Source organism: Meleagris gallopavo, chromosome 2 (assembly GCF_905368555.1).
Source record: "Meleagris gallopavo chromosome 2, MGAL_WU_HG_1.1, whole genome shotgun sequence".
Taxonomy (NCBI): Eukaryota; Metazoa; Chordata; class Aves; order Galliformes; family Phasianidae; genus Meleagris; species Meleagris gallopavo.
In genome coordinates this window covers 81850040-81871922 of record NC_139405.1, presented here as the reverse complement: position 1 = coordinate 81871922, position 21883 = coordinate 81850040, and the positions used below count along the sequence as shown (strand labels likewise).

General features: G+C 43.5%; 1 protein-coding gene and 1 long non-coding RNA gene across 2 annotated transcripts; both read left to right on the top strand.

Annotated features, from left to right (window-relative positions):
• Positions 1–1098: 1098 nt before the first annotated feature.
• On the top strand, positions 1099–7384 carry SDHAF4 (succinate dehydrogenase complex assembly factor 4). The gene is made up of 3 exons (XM_085217826.1): positions 1099–1246; positions 3542–3688; positions 6296–7384. Exons 1-3 carry the CDS (start codon positions 1216–1218, stop codon positions 6403–6405), a joined length of 288 nt encoding a protein of 95 aa, XP_085073952.1. The 5' UTR covers positions 1099–1215; the 3' UTR covers positions 6406–7384.
• Positions 7385–9280: 1896 nt separating this feature from the next.
• LOC146545068 (uncharacterized) lies at positions 9281–17469 on the top strand. The gene is made up of 3 exons (XR_014881553.1): positions 9281–9675; positions 15402–15425; positions 15865–17469. It is a non-coding gene; the product is annotated as an uncharacterized LOC146545068 (long non-coding RNA).
• Positions 17470–21883: the final 4414 nt, after the last annotated feature.

Below are 21883 nucleotides of genomic sequence, written 5' to 3'. Positions count from 1 at the left end.
CTCAGTATGAATGTTGTCAAGATAAGGATTTCATGGGAGCACGATAAGCTGTTGAACTTGGCATACATCTGTGGATTTTCTTCTTGCTGCTTTTGGGCCGAAGAGCATTTTTCCCGCATGATCCACCGCTACTGCACTGTCTTCTCTAGTCTCTTAGAATAACGGAAAGGCTTTCTATCATTGCCAGTCTCTCATGCCCAATTAACCACGTTATAAAAAGCTGATTGAAAAAATGTCACACAGAAGGCAGTCAGTTAAATGTAATTGCTTTCCATGTGTAGGCACGGCCAGATGCCGTGCAATAAACTCAGCACAGCACTGCTGTTAATTTACCAAAGAGATTTACTTCCTTAAACGCTTAAAATGAGAATACAGAATCATACAATCGTTCAGGTTGGAAAAGACGTCCAACTGCAACCTGACCATATTACCCTAACTAACAACCCACTGCTATATCATGTCCCTAAGCACCACATCCAAACATAAAATGCTATTTTAGACTCAGGTCGCCCTGAAGTCAAGCGAGTAGCTTTCTGTGGCTCAGTATCCACGGGGATGGGTTACAATTGTGGAAGAGTGAGGTGATGGGGCCCACAGAGCAACCAGCACACCTGTGCCCGGCTTCCTGCTGGGTGCACCATGTGTGCCCGGCACAGCCGCGGCGGGCGGATGGGAAATACATGAGGTCGGTGTCAGCAGGCGCTGTGTGGCACTTTGTCCTGCTGCCTTCTGCAAGGAGGAGGAGCCCCTTCTCGGGTGTGGAAAGGGCACCTGCTGAGCCGTACGGACAGTGTGCTGTTTCAGTAATGAGGTTAAAAAGAACGGTGACTGAGGGTAAAGTGCTGCAGCCTTTACGAACGCTGGGTCTGTCAGTCAGCGCTGTGACGTCAGCCGGAATAATTTCACGTCCTTTGTACGTCTTACTTTGTGTGACTTCAGCAGCGTGCTTTCATCGCTTCTATGTTAATTTGTTTCTAAAAGGGGGGAGGTATAGGAGCGGGTCTTTTGAGCGGTTAACAGTTCGTCGCACGGCAGAAACCGACCCGAGTTCATAGGAACCGCCGCACAGCCGAGACGAGGAGCTGGCCACCTACCGAGCGCCGCCCCGCCCGCCTCCACACGCCCTTCCCGCCGCTCCCCACGCGCGGCCCGTGGCCGCTGCGCAGGCGTGGGGCGCATGCGCGGCAGCGCGTCCTGAGCCGGGACGGTGCGGCCATGGCGCTGCGGTTGCTGAGGGCCGCGGCGAGTAAGGAGCGGGCGGGGAGCGGGCGGGGGAGGGGAGGACGTCGGAGCTTCTGCCAGGCTGTATGTGTGAATGCGTTGCCCGCGCAGCTCTGGCCTGCAGCTGCCAGGCCTCGCTACCCGTTATGGGAGTTGATTAGCGCTGTAAGGGTTGGAACTGTAGTGAGACGCTGAGCTGCACGTTGGTGCTGGCGGAAAAGCTGGAGGGCAGCCGGCCCCGGCAGCTTAGCGCTGTGTGTGTGTGGTGCTGAGGAGGCGGGCAGCCGAGCCGGGTGGGGAGCAACCCCGTGTGGCGGCTGAACCGTGAGAACGGAGCGATGTGGTGAGGAATGACGGCGGGGAATGGCTGCTGTGAGAACAGGAGGGCTGGGAAAGGCACCGTGAGGCGCCCCATCCCCAGCGCGTTGCCGTGCGAGCCGCAGCCTGAGCGGCCCTGCCGGGTTCGGTGACAGCTGAGCGCTACAGCTGCAGAGAATTGGGATTTCCAGCTTGTTTCCAAGTTCAGCTCTATGATTAGCACACAGCACGGCTTTGCAGTGCCCATGAAGGATGAGCTGTCCGAGAGCAGCCTGCAGAACGTACCCTGCTGATGGGTTGGTCTTCTGTCCTGTGCTGCTGCGAGGCAGTCAGCGTTGAGATGCTGTCAGCCCTGTGTCGAGAGGAACGTGTTTTAGACGACAGTTCCAAATATTACAAATAGGAGAAATGGATTTTGCCTCTTCCCTCCTTACTGTCAGATAGTTTCGTATCAGTACTTCAGCATGACTTGTATTTGAACTTGGACTGGAGCATTGAATTTCCTACCTGGCGTCTGTTCCAACCTGCAGAAAAGCAGGGTGCTTGGCAGGAAGAAGGATCCAACAGATGCAGAAGTGTTGGATTCTTTGCTGTTCTTAAACCCCTTTGTCATAGCTAAAGAGAAAAAAAAAAAAAAAGTGTACCTTTGGGGCACTGGCTGCATTTGGCATGGGTTATGTGTTTGTAGGGTCTAAACCTGCTCAGGCTGTGGTATTTTAGGATAGTTGGATATGCTCATTTAGGGCATCCAGCTGGTTGCTGTTTGGTATGGGTGAGTGACAGCTGTGCTATTGGAGGAGGCTAGGTGAAGCCACGGCTCTCTGCAGTGCTTGGAGCCCAGTGTGGGCAGGCAGGGTTTATGTTTCGATCTTCTGAAGAAAAGAGCGGGCCATGTCCATAGCTGAAGTTTTTTTCAGAGATGTTCCTGTTCATGGTGGGCATTTGGCTTTTTAATGAAATGCAGAAGTATCTGTCTTTTGGGAGGTCTTTGTGAGCAATTTCTGATTTGGTAATGGCTATTCAATTACTCAGAATATCTGTGCACCTTGGTGTCTTTAGAATACTTAGCAGAACATTAAGGTGGGAATGGTAGTAAGGTTTCTCCTTATTTGTGTTTAAAGCTATTAGTAAGACTTTATGAGAGGAAAATATTTTCTTCTAATTAAAGCGTATGTATAGTATTATGTAATTGAACTTAAATGTGTTTAAAGTTTGTTCTGCTTTTGATTACCAACTTATTTTATTGTCATAAGTGAAGCCCCTCTGTTCTTTGCCAACATCCTAGAAAACCTGTTACCAAGGGAACAGTGATTTTTTTTCCTTACTTTTGGGGGTACTTTCCTTTGGGGAAGCAGAGGCTCTTTCTGACAAAAAAGTTGCTGGAAATGAGCCAAGCCATGGAAATCTGCAGCCTTCCTGGGGGAGGTGCAGCCTTTTCCAGGGAAACAGAATGTATTCCTCTATGCCAGCATCATTACTATTTAGAGCCTAAAATGCAAGACAGTAACAGTGAAGATAATTTCAAACAGTTTAAAATGCGCTGTTGATGTGAACGGAGTTATACAACTAACACAATTTTGCATGCATGTGTTTCTAGAACCTAAAATAAGAATCTGTGCTAATTTCTTAGGTGTTCATGAGTTGAGTTTTGAACAGAGGAAGTTCTGCATTAACAAACATGCAGAAGAATTTCTTTATGGTAAAGATGACGGAGCCCTGGAACAGGTTGCCCAGAGAGGTTGTGGCATCTCCCTCTGTGGAGATATTCAAGGTCTGGACACCTGCCTGTGCGACCTACTGTAGGGCACCTGCTTTAGCGGGGGGTTGGACTTGATCTCTTGCGGTCCTTTCCCTGTAATATTGGGAGGTTTTTGCCTCACCTCTACTCCCTGCTTTTTGGAGTGAGGCAGTTTGGTTTGTTCTCAGAGGTTCTCAAAACAGAGGCAGAGCTGTTTGATATCAAGGTCTGATGTGTAAGTGATACATGTCCATTTGTTTGTAGGGTCATCGCTGCCCTGCAGCTCGCTGAGGAGCTATAAGTCGGAGGGAAGACCTGAGCCTGCTAAGCAGACGCTTAAGAAACCAAAGTTACCAGTAGGCCGATTTGATGAACCGGAGGAGTCCAGCGTAGAAAGGGAACCTCTGGAAAGTAAGTCATGCTTTATGAAATTGAAAGCTGTATTTTAAAGGCAAGGCCTGTCTTCTTGGGGACACTCAAATTAGCCTGGACATCCTAACCTGGGGTCTTCCTATGGGGCCTGCTATCTGGCAAAAGTGCCTTCCAGCATCAACTGTTCCATGGTTCTGCCAAATGTAACTGATGTAGCAATGTTGGTCTACTGTAGTGCAGATATAAATGTTGGTCCCAGCTGCTTTTTATGATGCAAGAAGCCTGTTCCAATTTTAGTGCACAAAAGGTGTCCGATCCGTGCTGCATTTCATTGATGCTCTTAGCTTCGCGTATGGTGTTTTGAAAAGCAGCACCATGTGCAGAGCTTCCTGAGCCATTTGGCATGGCCAGGGAGACTTGAAGAGCTCTCTCTGCTGCTGTGTTGTGTTCCAGTCACTTGGTGGGGATACACAGAATATCTTGTCTTACCTACACAGATACCAAATATATTGCTGCTGCAAGTCACAGAAACACGCTTTTATCAGACAGGAGAATTAAAGGATTGATTTTTTCCTCCTATTTCTTTAGTCATTCTTTAACCAGTCAGATTTAACTCATTCACCACTGTGTGCTGTTCTGTTACAGCTTGTTTAGTGGTGATAACCTGCATTTATCCATCTCAAGCTGTCTAGGACAAACTCTTTTAGTGTACCAATAGATCACTATGAGTTTCCAGATGACAGAATGACTGAAAAATTACAGTATCATTTCCAGAACGGCTGCCGGCAGTTTCAGATTGTGACTCACTATGAGCACTGACTCGGAGTTATTGTGTAAGCAGTTACTTAATTCTGAATTCCTTTCTATTCCCAAGGAATACCATCAGTGCTTCATTTAAAACAGTCATTATCTTTTGGTTTTTGCTTAGATTTTTAGGCAAGATCAGAGGTTTCTTTTGTGTTTAAATTTAGTTGTGTTTTTATATACAATGCTGGCAGTAGTTTGCTGGAATGCTGACTGCTCCTCCTATCCTTGATGTTTATTAGAAAAAAGAAGGGGTTTAGGTGGCCATTTGAAATTCCCATTGCCATGTACCTATCATAGAAAAAGCTTTTGAGCTTCTGTATCCACTATCAGCAGATCAGTAGGCTTAGATATTAGGGTGATGCTGGATGCATTTGTGCTCCCTGTACTGCCGGAGGTGCTCAAGTGCTGATATTCCCTATCGTGGTCTGCATGCATTTTTAAACAGGCGTCCCAATATGTCATTCTGTATGGCCTGTAGCTACATGAGTCTTCCTCTATCACTGTCCTTCACTTTCACTGCTCCCCAGAATTTCTGTTCTTTTTTCTCATGTTCAGTCCTGATCTGTATTATGTGTTTTCCAGCAATGCGGTAGTGCTGAGAGAGCCCTTAGTCACGTGGACTTAAGGAGGGCTCTGGAATCAGCATGGCAGAGGTGCATGGGGTACCCTGAGCTTCAGGCAGCTCTGCTACCCAGAGCAGGATGAAAAAATACTCAGCCTAGGATGGTGCTGTGCCGGAAAGTGAGCTCTCTGTGGCTTGGTGAGGCCCAGGCAGGGGGCCTTACTGAGGGAGCACTGAGTAGCATGAGGATGTTGATGGAGGAAAGGAGCAAAGCTACGTGGTGTTAAGAGCAGATGGCGTAGTTAGGTAGTGTGTTGGGAGTGGAAAAAGCTCTGCTGATGAGTTCTGCTCATGTGGGTCACTGGGTAGACTTGGAAATCCCATTCATACCTCACAAAGGAAGGGTATCCCTCTCCTGGAAGGGTATCAGCATGACTCAGCAGGCTCACACTTCATTTTAAAAGGTAGAATCATAGATTTGCTCAGGTTGGAAAAGACCTTAAAGATCATCGAGTCCAACCACAACTGACCATACTACCCTAACTCTTAACAACCCTCCGCTAAATCATGTCCCTGAGCACCACATCCAAACAGTTTTAAATGCATCCAAGGATGGTAGCTCAACCACCTCACTGGGGAGCCTATTCCAGTGCTTAACAACCCTTTCTGTAAAGTTTTTCCTGCTATCCAACCTAAACTTCCCCTGGCACAACTTAAGGCCATTTCTCCTCGTCCTGTCACCTGTTATCAGTGAGAAGAGACCAACCCCACTCTTGCTGTAGGCACTTTTCAGGTATTGGAAGAGAGCAATCAGGTCTCCCCTCAGCCTCCTTTTCCTGAGACTGAAAGTCTGATTAGGATTTTATAGTGCCTCCTATGGTAGTGGTATTTGGTGTGAAGTTGATGAACATCTGTGTGATATTTAATGAAAAGATAGCATCTGTGAAAACATGATGGTAATTATAAAATCATGACTAAAATTCTCATACCTGAGTGTCTGAAATTAAAAATCTAAACAAACACAGACAGTGATGTGGTATTTTAGTTATAGTGAACATGGCAGCTTACCTTCATGATGAAAGTTCTTACTATGAATTCACTAGAATCTCTGGTGCTGTAGTGCCTTGGGACACCGAGTTGTTTTTTCATTTGCATTACTGAATATGGTAATATATTCCTGACTGTTGTCACAAAACCCTCTGAAATTATCTGGCTCAGTTTGTGTCTGTATTTGTCAGCATTGTATGCATTTTAATGAATTTTCCCTGTCGTTGTAGAATTCCCTGATGGAATCAATCCTGCTACAAAAGAGAGAGGTGGACCGAAGGGCCCTGAACCTACACGTTTTGGAGACTGGGAGAGGAAGGGACGTTGTATAGACTTCTGATGTATAAATGAATCCATATTGCTGCTGATACATTTCTAGTTGTTGAAGAGTTTGTATAGAATAACCTGAGCTAGATTTGTTGTGAATGTTCTTGCTTCTTTCATGCTTGTGATAAATTTTCTGGGATGCTTTATGTAAATAAACATGATACTACAACTGAGTTTTTTGAAGCTGTTACTTTATGTGCACCTGATCATCTGTGGTATTTATGCTAGGCAAGTATAAATGGAAGTACAGCGGATGTGAAGTTTGTAGTCAAGATCTTGCTGAGATGTATAAATGGCTTTTATTTTGCTGTGTAAATGAACATTTTTATCTATCTATCTATAAAGGCCAGGTTGGATGGGACCCTGGACAGCCTAATCTAGTGGGTGGTGGCAGCCCTGCTAATGGCAGGGGGGCTGGAACTAGGTGGTTAAAGTGCCTTCCATCCCAAAGCATTGTGTCTGCTTGAAAACTGGCTAAATGCTGCTGGAGGAAAAATAATATTATTTTCTGATACTTTATGTTCAAAGGTGACTATTAGATGAGATGATCTTAATATTGCAGGTCGTTAAGTATCACTAAGTTATTGGCTTTGAGCTGAAGACCTTTCCATCAGACCAGCTCAGTTCTTCGTTCAAGAATTTGCCTGGCTGTAAATACTGCAGTAGAGCACAAATCCACTGCTTCTGTGGGTGCTTAATAATAGGAGAAAAAGCTGACATCAATAAAACCCTCAGCGTATTAACTCTCTAGATATTTGCTGTGCAAGTTCTTTTTGACAGGAGGAAAAAAATTATCTGTATCTTCAATTGTAAATGTTTGAGTTTTTTTCCCCATATGTGTTTCTTTCCTGGTGATTTGCTGATTTTTTCCAACCTCTTCACTTTTCCTCTACTTTCTCTGTCTTATGCAGTCACACTTCCTATTAGCTGCTTCTACCGTAATGTCACAGTGGACATTCAAACTGAATAAAAGGTGTTTGGACAGCACAGTATTCCATTTTATGGCTTTAATTTCTTTTTCCTGTATGAATTTGTTTGCTGTTTTCTCTGCCAAAGCAAGTTTTGTTTGAATGAAAGTCAGCCTTAATCAAGATTTCTGTTCTGCATTACTGTGGCTCTGTAAGGATGTACCACTTTGTCCACATGTGCCTGATTTTATTAAAGCTGAAAAGCATTTGAGCAGATGAGTTACAGATCTCCATATAATATCTCCAAAACCCACCTGACTTGTGGTCTCTAGGAAAGCTCTTCCCTGGGTATAAGTAAGCTACCTGTAATATGTGCTGTTTCTTAACGTGTCTCTTTCGAGGGCTAGTTTGTCTCTTCAGTCCCCAGTAGAGGAGAAAATATTTTGTCCTACACTAGAACACCTACTTTTCAAGTACAAAGCAGAAATTTTAATTGAAAACTTCTGCCTTTCCTGCATCATTATTATTAGGCTTTCCATCCTAACTAATGAAGAGGCAGTGACACTGCTGCAGTTATTTTATTTTTGCATTATAAACCTTATTCTTATCTACAAGTTGTTGCTTTGTTGCATTATTTCATTATCTTCTTTTGCCAGGTTTTGCCTTCCTAGCACAAGTTCCATGAGTGTTATGTAGTTCCACTTCTTGGCATTCTTGATGCTCAGTTCTAATCACAGAATCACAGAATGGCCAGGGTTGGAAGAGACCTCAAGGATCATGAATCTCCAACCGCCCCGCTGCAGACAGGGCCACCAACCTCCCCATTTAATACTGGACCAGGCTGCCCAGGGCCCCATCCAACCTGGCCTTGAACACCTCCAGGGACGGGGCATCCACAACCTCTCAGGGCAACCTGTTCCAGCACCTCACCACTCTCTCTGTAAAGAACTTCCCCCTGACATCCAACCTACATCTTCCCCCCCCCCGCTTCAACTTAAAACTATTTAATTAATTAACAAATTGTTGCTTTTGTCATAGACTGCCTTCTAGCTGCAGCTGCAGTTCTCCCTGGGTACAGAACGTCACCTTTTGGCTAGCGTATAAAGAACTGTTTGCATTTACCTTTGGTTTTTGAGAAAGGAAAATCCCCTTGTGAGAACTTGTGATCCATCCCTTCCATTAATGTCCTCAAAGGGGATAAAAGCACTCAGTTTCCTGCCTGAGCTGAGCGCTGTGCAGGTGCCCACTTTCCCTCTGCTGGAGGCTGTTGTCCATGGATCCCAGCAATCCCGGCCCCTCCCTGCCTGCAGCTCTCATTTGAGAGCTGCCTCTGTGAGTGCTGACCATACCAAGAAGGGAGTGCCTCACAAAGGTGGGGATTTTTCTTTCTTCTGCAAACGGAACGGTCTCCTGCTAACCTGTAAATCCTGGTTGTCAGCAGGTAGGCACTCAGAAAATACCTCTTCCACCTTGTTAAGCAGGCCTTTGTGCTCACCTCACAGGTCAGTGCCGGTAATCACCAAGTGTTTTACTTCCTTTGGGTAGGGCATGTGTCAATAAGAGAGACTGAATGCTTGGCGGGAAAAAAAGAGACAAAAAATGAATGCCAAGAAGCATTTCTGGCCTGGCAATCTGGCATTTACGAAGAAGAGAAATACAAGTCCAAAATAAAGTACTTTTTTTTTTTGTGTGTGGTGCTGCAAAATAACTAGTGGTATTTATATTATCAGTTCTTTATATTATATCTATAGCACCTCTCCTGTGAAGAAAGATTGAGGGAACTGGTCTTGTTAGCTTGGAAAAGAGAAGGCTCCGGGCAGACCTCACTGTGGCCTTCCATACTTGAAGGGAACATATAAAGAGGAGGGGGAATGGCTGTTTACAAGGGTGGATCGTGAGAGGACAAGGGAATGGTTTTAAACTGAGACGGGGGAGGTTTAGGTTAGATATTAGGAGGAAGTTTTTCACACAGAGGGTGGTGAGGCACTGGAACAGGTTGCCCAAGGAGGCTGTGGATGCCCCATCCCTGGAGGCATTCAAGGCCAGGCTGGATGTGGCTCTGGGCAGCCTGGTCTGGCGGTTGGTGACCCTGCACATGGCAGGGGGGTTGAAACTCGATGATCACTGTGGTCCTTTTCAACCCAGGTCATTCTATGATTCTATTTGTCTAAACCAATCATGGTTTCATGCAGTGACATTGTAAGGCACAAATGATCATTCCTGTTTTGTTTTCTTGCAGTGTCTGCAATCACAAAAGAAGGACTTCAGCACTTCTTCAGTGGTGTCTTCCTGCTTTTTCCAAATGATAAATATTAGTGATTCACTGATGTAACATTAGGGTAGAGCTATGATGAGCCACTGAATTAGCCACAAAGGTATGCTTTTATCATAAATACTGATTCATCTGTTTTTGTAGCTCTTTTTGTTAGTATAACAGGGTGGAAAGCATCAGGGAGCTGTATTCATTTTCTGTTCTCTTGCATTTCTACGAGACAGAATTGTTTTGCCCATGTAAGCAAAATCTTGTAATTTTGGAGGATGCTTGTTGCTCTGCTTTGTCTTTAGTAAAAAGCTGTATGCTGCTTCTTTGCAGGAGGTTTCCTTTTTAAACTTGTTTTTGCTAGTTTGTTTACATTCAGTACACTAAAATTAAGAAGCCTCATTGTTTAAAGGACTTGCTCTGTAATTACTTTATTACAAAATATTTTATGTTGCACACGCTACAGTTAAAACATTTGCTCTATATTGCCATGTTTGCAATTATCTATTTCAGTGCTGATCTTATTAAGTTGAAATGCAGTTTTGTCATACTATTGAATCAGACTAAAATTACTCTGTGTCATAGCAGATGTTTTTAAACAACTGTGGCATATCATTGTAAAACTTAACTGCTTTTCAGTTGACTGCAGTCAATGATTCCAGCAGCCTGCAGTGGCGGATATGTTGCATATCTTTTTATCACACCTATTTTGGTTTTGTAGTTTAAAAACAGCCACAATACATTGTTCTGAAACATTGGGAAAACAGAAAAAAAACCAATGTATTAATTTGCAAGAGAGGGCATTTGGAAATTCTGTGGTTGTTGTGATTATTCATCAGTCATGAAAAGCATGAAGCATGTTGTCAAAGCCAAGTTCATACTTTGGGATGTATTTCTGTGTGCTGACACTGGTCAGAAGAGCATAGAAGTTGGGAACTCCTTTGCTTGGTGCTTCATGTCACACCAGCTGGGGTGTGCAGTCTGCATTCTAATATTGCCGTGCAAGTACTCCCTCCTAATCTTCTTAAGGATTTTTGTTGCAGGAAGTGTGGCACAGTAGAAATAGAAACATAATTATAAAATTTGGTTTTGGCAAATTCTGAGATGAGAGCTCTATTTAAAACAAGTAAATGAAGTCTCATTTCTTACAAAGTCCTGAAGCCTCCTATAAATCCAGTTTCTTCCCCCACATTCCTTTGACTGACATTATCTCCACCAGGCAAGAGACAGGACATCTTTCTGCTCATCTCCCCCGGGACAGTATTTGGACTCTTTCTTCTGTTTCCCCCTCCCTTGCACTGACTTTCACAGAGCTTTTAGGAACTTAATTACCTTGGAAACTTTTCTGTCTTTGACACCGTTTCAGAATGGGTTGGAGTTACTTGCTGGCTTCTTCAGTCACAGGGCAGCACAGCCATTAGCCTCCCATCCTTTCGAAGGCAAGCTAATTAATAACCTTCACCATACATATTTTCTTTGGAAATGTTCATCATCTGCATTTTTCTGCTCTGCGAAAGGATGATTATTTTGTTTTTTTTTGCTGTATATTAATAGTGCCAATTAAAGCTTATGGCAGTGTGACTTTGACAGGCATTTTCCAGACGTTAACTCTCCCAATTAGCTACAGTCTTGATCCTTTAAAAAAACCACACATTTTAATTGTATATTTTTTAGGATGAGAGCATTCACAGCTCTTTAAGTTACCTACTTAACAAATTCATTTGTAATAAAGTTGACATACCTCCCATCAAAACACAGTTGTTATTTTCAAATGTGAGTCGCTGTCAAAATCAAGTGTGCTATGAAGTGAACGGGTCAGGTTAGTTTTAGAGGGCAGATATTGAACTACTGTTTACACGGGGACTCTCACCTAACCAACTGTTTAAAAGCAAAGTGACTTGCGTAGCCATCTGCACTCGCTTCCTAATTAGATGCAGTGGAGGGAGAAGCCTCCAAACAGAAGTCCATCTTTTGCAGGGAGAGATTAATGCTTTACAGATGATGAATGGGAGGGGGTCTTAAGCATGTCTTCTCCATTAGCTTTAAAAGTTGACAAAGTAGGTGTCTTAAGCTCTCACTTATCTTAAGGTATAAAGAGCTTATTGACCATTAGACAAATAGAACGGAATGTGTCAGCTTTGTAGTGAGAAGCCAGAGAGCCACTGAGTGTATGAGGTGTGGGTTCTGCAAGGAGGCAACAGGACCTGCAGTCTGTGCCCTTCCCAAATGCTTCCAGTGAGGAGGGACATCCAGAACCAACTTTTAATGCACCTTGTGAACATGAATTTGCTTCTGTAAAAATGACAGCAAGAAGTCTGGTGCTGAGACTTCTTCTTTTTTTTTTTAATTCCTATGCCCTTTTACCTCCCAAGCAAATACCTATAGCATCATACAGCCAACAGTGTAACAAGAATGTATTCATATCTGCATTATGGCACGTATCTCAGACCTAGGGACCTGTGATTTTATTCCCCAACAAGGCAAGGGTAAAATACTCTAAAACTAAAAGCTACAATGTTTTTATCAGATGTGCTGTTAGAAGAGGGGGATCTCCAATGGAGATAAAACTGTCAGATAGAAAAAAAGGAATGTATTTGCTTAGCAAAACCTTAGTCTGCGTGGCTTCCACATGAGATGGTAAAGAGCAAAAGACTGTGTGTTTCCAGTTTCCATTTGAAAGCCAGGGAAAATGTCACCGTCTCCTAGAATACAGATAAGTAAACGCTGCATAGCTCAGGGAACATCATGCCTTTAAACCATTATTTTTTTTCTCTCAGGGCTTTCACTTTCAAGTTCTACAGTCTATATGTGTGATAGTTACACAGATATTTTTCCAGTATTACTCTTGAGACAGGAATGCAGTGTAATAACAGGTATCTGCTTGGTCTGGCAGGCATTAATGCCTCATCCTCCCTATGTATGGTGATGTCATTTTTTTCTGCTTAGTAATGACAGCTTCAGCACTTTTATTGGTAATTACATGTTATTTAGCCTTGCTTTTAATTTTTGCCATCGAGGTCATTTTTTGATTGGTGACTTACTTCCTTTTAGAGTGGTGGTAGCAAAAAAATGATCTGTAAGGGCCTTTCCAGCCCAAAACGTTCTTTGATTTCTATAATTCTGTAAACGAGGAAGACTGATCTCCCTAAAAGTTCTAAAGATAAAACTAAATCCATTTTTAAAGCCTCCTTCCCTAATTGGGCATCGATGAAGATGACTTACCTGTTCTATTTAATGTTACTGAACTTTTTTCAGACCACGTGGCTCTGGTCCAGTCTGTCCAGTTCAGGTATGTCAAGGCAGTCCAGAAATAACTCATTTAAGTGATTTTTGCAGGTTGATGCCTTAGTTTCTGTAGAGAAATCCAACGCTAAAGTAACGCAGATTTAAATGGCAGAATAAGAATGGTTATATAAGAAGGGATAGAAACATCTCTTGAAATGGTCAAGAATGGTTTTCCCAGTGACGTGCATGCCTGCTGGGCATGATGTCAGCTCACACGCTGGACCTGAGATTTCCATCTGAGCACTGATGGAGTTACTTGGAATAGCACAAGGCTGATCTCTGAGCCAGGCGGTTAGCTTCTGGTCCTAGACATAGTTTCTGTTTTGAAGATAAACTGGGATTTATAAATTTAAGAGATTTAAGAGATGTTTGTACCCACGTTGCTGGGGGAGATGCGCTCTGTCCTCTCTTCCCCTTGCTTGGGAAGAGCTCTGATGTGAGACCACCTGGCAGGAAGAGGCTGAATTACTGAACAGGTGCAGGGCAGGCAAACGTGCATTTGGACAGCTGAAGACCAGATGGTCCTTCCTATAAAACCATTTGTAGTAAAGTGTGGATAATACCAGCAGCATCACAGGGGCCTGCTGTGCTCTGCAGACTGTAAGGAGAGAGTGGAGTACTCTAAGATGGATTTGCACAGTGATTGCAGTGCTGTATGGGAAGCCAAAAGGCACAGCACTACAAGGATGCAAGAGAACGTACCGGTCAGACCAACATCTGTGTTTCCAGGGTCCTTCTCTCCATTCCTGAATGCCAAGGTCCCTGTAAAGTCAAAGTGACCTTTTCTCCAAGCCTTTTTCTTGTTGGAACAAGTCATAAGCTCCAGGTTGGGCAGAGACCCCTATACCTCAGAGAAAGCTCAGGTTGCCCAGGGAAGTCCCTGAGCACACCTGTCAGCAGGTCCCTTCTCATCTGCATTAGCCTGAAATGTTGCGAGCCCTCAAACTGGCAGCATATGGGGAGGGAGTGCTTGGCCTCACTAATAATGGCCCTAAAATACAGTGCTAGGGGCCCTTCCTGTTGAATACCTGGAGAACTTATTATTTTATGCCATTAAAAAAATTGCAATTCTTATCTCTTTTATGCTCTTCTGTCTTTACACTGACACAGTGCCAGGATTTTCACTGTCACAACAGTGTGTGTGCTTTTTCTCTCTGTTTATGGAAACAAAAAAGGCTTCTGTCATTTCAGAGCATGCTGAGTGAAGCAGGGCACTGACAACAGAGGAGCACTGGTGATGGTGCTTGCATTATTTTAGAACACACTGACCCTGGATAACATGAAGTTGAGGGTTTTTTTTTTATCCCTGAGCAGAGGAATAAGCAAACCCAAGTGTATCAGCTGCAGGAGGAGTGAGTCACTGTGCTTCCCCACTACCCCACGCAGATGCAGCTTAACATACAGTGCTTAGCATCCCAGTGCAGCAGGCGTGACCTGCGGACTGTGAAGCTCAGGTTGTTCTCTGAGCTACCTGAGTGCTCTCAGTCATGGTGCAAGTAGCAATCTGCACTCTTGTCATTTCATGCTAAGCAGTAGACGTGCAGTTCTCCTGTCTGGTCTTCTTGGCAAGACAAAATACATTATGTTGTTCCTCTCCGTGGAAGGAAATTCTTTCAATAACAGCTTCCCACACAGAGCTGCAATTGAAGTCTATAACCATTTCTAGACTGTGATGTACATAGACATATAGATATGTTTGCAGATTTCATGCTTGTATGAGAGACTGTCACTTCATGAAGCCACAATGAATCAAAATTTGATAGTTAAAAAGTATAAGAAAATATTTTATGTAGTAAAACTACAGCCAATAGTTTTCCTTCTGGAGCTTAATTAGTTTATTCATATTTTATATAAGTTTGAAAACTGAAGAAGTAACTGGAGTAAAAAGTAAATACTGACATCTCACCTTCTCAAGTGAAAAGGTGTTTACCAAATGCACATTTTTTGTAATCGTGAAAGGGGAATCTTCCTGGGACACGCTAAATTGTGGGGAAAAATAAAGAACATGACAATATATGCTGGAAGCATACCCAAAATCTGGCTAGGCCTGTAGCCTTTATCAGATGGACAGAGGTGTCACCAGGTGCTTTGGTAGAAGTCCCTTCACAACACGCACTGTGGGATGACAGTGGGACAATCCTTCTTCCATTATACCTTACCACGGTCTTACAGTTCAGCTTTTAAGCGTACATAGTTTAAAGTACAGTTTTCTCTTCAGGCCTCACATTTCTCAAACAGCATCTTGCACAAAAGAAATCAACAAGAGACAGTACTGGTATCCAAAAGTATAAATCAGCTTTGGAAAAGATTTAAGGAGCCGTTCAATCAGCTTCTTTGGGATTGTTTCTTACAGTTTATCTTGTAATATTGTAATCAGTGAGGAAGTCTTCCACTATTTCCAAAGTTAAAAAGTTCAATAGAAAGATGAAGATCAAAAAAGAAACATTGAGGATACATTTAAGATACTAGAGACCCAATCAACTGTCATGTTTATACTGACTTCAGTGGATGTGAGACTGAACTCAATGTGAATAAGGATATTTTTTTTCTCTACAGATATTCAACTGAAGCTGTGAGAAGGTATGTTGGAATTTCTCGTTTGTAACAGTGCTGTCAGTATGCTTCCAGAGTAATGAGAACAAAATGTGAAATGCTGTCAGATATTTCACATGTCAGCTATGTCATATTTCTCAGTGGAGAAACCTCTCTGGGTACATCAGTCTTTTGCTTAGTTTTGCTTTCAAAATTTACAATCCTAGCTTAACACTTCTGCCTTTTGGTCATATGGCGAAATACGTTCAGTCCTATTTACATGTAATTTTTCCAACTTCTCCTTCTACCTGCAATTCTAATACAAACAGCATCTGATTTCTGTGACTTGGATCCTGCCCTCCAATCGTGTGTGCCAAAACAAATTGTTGTTCTTGATTTTTCCTCTTGCATGCAAAGTTCACTGTATCCCCTGACATTAAAACCCAATTCCTGGCCAAATATAACTCACACTTATCCTCTTCTCCAGCTGAGGCTTGTACAGCTCCTGTGCCTCGTGTTGTTTGCTCGTCTACTTGTAGGCAGATAATGTCCTGCAGTCGTCACAGAACTGGCACAGAATGCTCCCTTTGCATCATCACTAAACAGTGGGAAGAATTTGGAAAACGTGTAGAGCCTATCGACAGCAGTGGCTCCGAGTGCTCTGTCATGTGAACAAAACTGTGTGCCAGTTGTGGCTGAGGGGCAGTTAAGAACAAGAAGAGCAAAGAAGAGTTCACAAGAATGAATAATGTATGTGCTAATGGAAGAACTTCTTTGGAAATATGTTTGTACTCATACCCTCCTTCCTAGAGATGCACTCTAGTTTAATGTCTATTGAAGGATCACAACTCAAAGGCAGTGTATTCACATATTTACATCTCCACAGGGCTGTACAAGTGTTGATACTCTCAGACACCAACATGAGATATCTTTAAAGGCACAACACATGTATACTATGAGGTAGACTGAAAAAGTATCAGAGCAAAAACTAAGTAATGAAATCCCATTCTCCTTTTGCTGTTTGTCTGTTGTTACACTAATGTGGGTCTGTCCTCTTCCTCAAGGATGAACAGGTACCAGCAGAATTCTGGAGAAACTGTTGTTACAATAAGAAGAAAGGATAATTTCCATTGCGCATACAAGACAATGCATGCTGAAATACACAAAGAGAATCAATGATGAAAGCAAATATCTTGGCTATGATGACACACAAAGTCAACAACAGTTTTCACAAATACTGAAGACTCCAAACAAAACGTGAGACAGTGCTGTTCAGCCAGGTGAAGGTCAGCCCTTTGTGAAGGAGTCTGTGGAAGTCTGTTTCACAGCCTCCCTAGCAGTCAGCACCTGCTGGCTATTCCATACAGCACCAGGGCACGCAGCTGCTATGCAATTGGGCTACACCAGAGGCCATACAGAGAGAAACCTGGGAGGAGATCGATAAGCTGCATCTTTGCATCAGTTACACTGAGGTGAAAACAAACACGTGCTGTCCTCCAGCAAGTGACCTCCTGGAAACATCAGATAAAACCACTTCAAATCACGTATGTCACATTCAGTCTGTCTGCAGAGTGGAGGTGCTTTGCCAGTCCTAACGTGTTTTTCTCAGGATGAGTATCTCTGTGTACAACTGGAATACAGCTTAGTCTCTGAAGGAGCAAACTCAACAGTGATTATGCAAAACCTTGGGCTCTTCTAGCCACTTCAGAGTCATTTTTTTCTTTAACACCCAATATTTTTCTCTAAGTTTTTGTCCTTCATCTATTTTCCTTTTTTTGTGTGTGTGTCAGAGTTTCATTACCATTAAAGTCAAGTTACTTGATGGAGGAGAAACTCAATCTCTTCTTAATTTCAGTTTACTACCAAGTTCTTCGTTTTTGTAGTAATAGCCAGTATTTGTCATAGCATTTAGTCTAAAAATGGTTTTATTCAAACAAATTGCCTCTGTAAAAGTTGTTTGTCTTTGAAAATTTACAGGAAAAGACCCCTCACATCAATAATAAGTCTTCAGATTCTACCAACTACGTATGTATCTCATATATTTCTCTATATTTCTAAATGTTTTCCTTCATCTACATTTATATGAATATAGTTAATAATAATAATAATAAAATTGTTCTCTACTTCTATTTTACTAAGAAAGGGCTTTTCCACTTCAGAAAACTTGCCCTTTTCATTCTGACCACAGCTGAAAGAGGACAGCCTCAGGGCTAAACCAGCAGGCCATACCTCTGCACAGCTAAGGCAAAACGCACAGCACCCAGTGTTTCCAAGGCTAACTGCTTCACTCAGCTGGACACAGGCATTTCTCACAGAGCAACTGATGCATACACAGCAGGCTATTTTCTAATTCCCCCAAACCGGTCTGTGAATGAGGTACATGCAGTACTCTGCTCTTCAGCATAATAGAGGTAGAACCTAAGACAAGTCTTCAGCATCAGCCAGAAATGAGGTCAGAAGTGGCAAAAAGTACTTACCTTACAGTTCACTCCCCAGTGCATATTCTTGGGAGCTGTGATTCCAGGATGAGTCATGCAAGAAACTCTTCTGTATTTGGGACAGCTTGGTGCCCTAAAGGGTCATCAAAATCAGACAGCTGTTCTCAAGGGCAGGAAGGAAGTGCTTTGTTGAACCTCAAAATCCATGCTGTCTTCTAAAAATAAATACAAAGCAGTTCTATTTCAGAAGAACAAATGAGCACAGGGAAAACATTTTCACCTTAATCCAAGCTCCAGAGGTGCAACACTCAATAAACGCTACTAGTAAAGAATGTGTTGTTCACTTCTGTAAATCTGAAATAACTTTTAGAAGCAGGCCAGTGCATTATCATCTTACAGATAGGGGAACAAAGCCATTGGAGCTGGTTTTGGCCAAAACCAGACCTAGATGAGTCCGTGTTGGATCAGACAGATTTCATCCAGGCAAAAATGCTACCTGGGACTACAACCACTAGATATGGCAAAGGAAAGTACAAAACCCACACTGCATGTGTTGAGGAATTTCCCAGTTTACAACATTATGTAGTGCAAAAGTAAGGTTGATGCAATTACTACCAGTTAAGTTAAATTCCTAGTACAAAAAAAAAAAAAAAAAAAGCAACAGGAAATAATTTTTTTTCTTTTTGTTTATCCAATACAAATAGGCAATGGAAATCCATGCTACAACAAAGATGAACAAGGTATTGTAGTTTAAAATTACACCATCAGTGTCATGCAAACCACCCTGAAAGCAGAGAACTACTTACAGAGCTCAGTTAACATGTCATGTCTCTGAAAGCTACAGCTTGAAAGACATGAAGCTTAGTCTTTATGAAATGCGAAGTAAAAGAGTGACAAAAAAATATAGGGAACTTGTATAACACAGACATGATTAATTTCTGTTCTGGTGTGGCATCCAGGGAAATTTGCTCCTTGGTTACGTGGGGCACAGCCAGTGAGATTCATCTGTTATCAGAGGAAGCTGTGGATTGCTCGCACTGTTTTTATTCACAGGGGACTTCAGAATCATCAGGGAGACAGAAAATCCCACTGCTAATCTTGAGAGATTTCACAGAAAACTGTCCCATAGTAGAAATGAAACTATTAGTATCCAAGTCTAATCAAACTAAGAAATACCCTCTCCCATGTCCAACAACACATTTTCACCAGCTACAATTTACTCCATTTTTAACCAATGGAAAAATGTAAAATAAAAGTTACACAATCCTAACCAGTCTGCACTGAGTTGAAAGGCCACGGAACTCCAGAAGGACATCCTAAGCCCTCCAGTTTGAATTTCTATTGAGCAGTCTGTCAAAAGGATGCAAATAAGTCATGTCTCCATTTACATACTTGCAAGATTTAAGACCTGTTGTAGTTAAATAAGATATAATGTTTGTTAAAGCCATGTATTTTAACACAATTAACATCACTTACTCCACTACAGAACAAATAATTACATCCCACCTAGCACTAAAGTGTTATTAAGTGTGCTGCAAAAGCAAAACAGTTAAACAGAGCTCTCAGTCTCAACTATGCTGATGCACAAAGTTTTCAGTCTTACACTGGACACTCCAATAGCTTGCACGTTTCACTTTGTTGCTGCAATTGGTCCCTGAACTTCAAAGGCTCCACAATAATCTGGCAGAAAAGTAACATAAAAGAACAGAAAATGAAGATTCAGAAGCACAAAATGAGTTATGGAATATAGATCTTAATCTTGGACTCAAACAAATGGACATTGTGTTGAACATATTTAGAAATGAGACACAAGACTTGTCTTGGAATCTGTAACAGTCTCTCATTGCTAGAAAGTGCCTTTAAATTTGCCCCATGACTTTTACATGATCAATGTTTCTCTCTCCCTCCCTTTAACTTGTGCACCCAATTGCTGGCTGAACCTTTTGTTCTATAACCTTTTCCATTCATTCCCTAATCACAGAATCACAGAATCACAGAATTGTAGGGGTTGGAAGGGACCTCTAGAGATCATCGAGACCAACCCCCCTGCCAAAGCAGGTTCCCTACACCAGGTCGCACAGGTAGGCGTCCAGGCGAGACTTGAATATCTCCAGAGAAGGAGACTCCACAACCTCCCTGGGCAGCCTGTTCCAGTGCTCTGTCACCCTCACCGTGAAGAAGTTCTTACGCACATTCGTGCAAAACTTCCTGTGCTGCAGTTTATGTCCGTTTCCCCTCGTCCTGTCTCCACGTACCACTGAAAAGAGACTGGCCTCACCACTATGGCCGCCACACCTCAGATATTTATAAACCTGGATCACGTCCCCTCTCAGTCTTCTTTTCTCAAGGCTAAACAGACCCAGTTCACTTAGCCTTTCTTCATAGGGGAGATGCTCCAGGCCCTTCACCATCTTTGTGGTCCTCCGCTGGACTCTTTCCAAGAGATCCCTGTCTTTTTTGTACTGGGGAGCCCAGAACTGGACACAGTACTCCAGATGAGGCCTTACCAGGGCAGAGTAGAGGGGGAGGATCACCTCCATTGACCTGCTGGATACACTCTTCTTAATGCACCCCAGAATGCCATTGGCCATTTTGGCCACGAGGGCACACTGCTGGCTCATGGCCAACCTGTCGTCCACCAGACGCCCAGGTCCCTCTCTGCAGAGCTCCTCTCCAGCAGCTCATCCCCCAGCCTGTATTGGTGCATGCAATTATTCCTCCCTAGGTGTAAGACCCTACACTTGCTTTTGTTGAATCTCATCCGGTTTCTTACTGCCCAGCTCTCCAGCCTGTCCAGGTCTCGCTGAATGGCAGCACAGCCTTCAGGCGTGTCAGCCAATCCTCCCAACTTCGTATCATCAGCAAACTTGCTGAGGGTGGCCACTATCCCCTCATCAAGGTCATTGATGAAGACGTTGAACAAGACCGGACCCAGCGCAGACCCCTGGGGGACACCACTGGTTACAGGTCTCCAGCCAGACTCTGCACCACCAACGACGACCCTCTGCGCTCTGCCAGTCAGCCAGTTCTCAACCCACCTCACTGTCCACTCATCTATCCCACACTTCCTCAGCTTTGTTATAAGGATGTCGTGGGAGACAGTATCAAATGCCTTTCTAAAATCAAGGTAGACTACATCTACCACTCTTCCTCCATCCATCCAGCATGTGACAGCATCATAGAAGGCCTCCAGGTTGTCGAGCACGACCTCCCCTTGGTGAACCCATGCTGACTACTCCTGATAACCTCCTTTTCTCCCAGTTGTCTGGAGATGGTATCCAGCACAAGCTGTTCCATCACCTTTCCAGGGACAGAGGTGAGGCTGACAGGCCTATAATTACCCGGGTCTTCCTTCTTGCCCTTTTTGAAGACCGGAGTGACACTGGCTATCCTCCAGTCTTCAGGGACCTCCCCTGTTGTCCAAGACCTCTCAAAAATGATGGAGAGCGGTTCGGCAATGACCTCCGCCAGCTCCCTCAGCACACGTGGATGCACCCCATCAGGTCCCATGGACTTGTGGACCTTAGTACTGTCTAGGTGCTCACGCACGTCCTCTTTCCTGACTAAAGGGAAGTCTCCCATTCCCCAGACCCTCTCACTAACCTCCAGGGTGTGGGATTCCTGCAGGAGAGCCTTTTCACTGAAGACAGAAGTAAAGAAGGCATTCAGTATCTCTGCCTTCTCAGCATCCCCTGTTACCAGAACCCCCCCCTCACTTAGTAAGGGGCCCACATTCTCTCTAGTTTTCCTTTTGCTGTTAGCATACTTGAAGAAGCCTTTTTTATTATCCTTTATCACTTTAGCCAGATTCAATTCCAGGTGGGCTTTAGCCTTCCTCGTTGCATCCCCGCAGGCCCTGACTACATTGCTATATTCTTCCCAAGTGGTCAGACCCTTTTTCCACATTTCATGGACCTTCTTCTTTCCTTTGAGCTTGCGCATGAGCTCCTTGCTCATCCACACAGGTCTCCTGCCATCTTTTCCCAATTTCTTGCTCACAGGGATGCATCGATCCTGAGCTTGGAAGAAGAGCTGTTTAAATGCTGACCAGCTCTCAGAGGCCCCCTT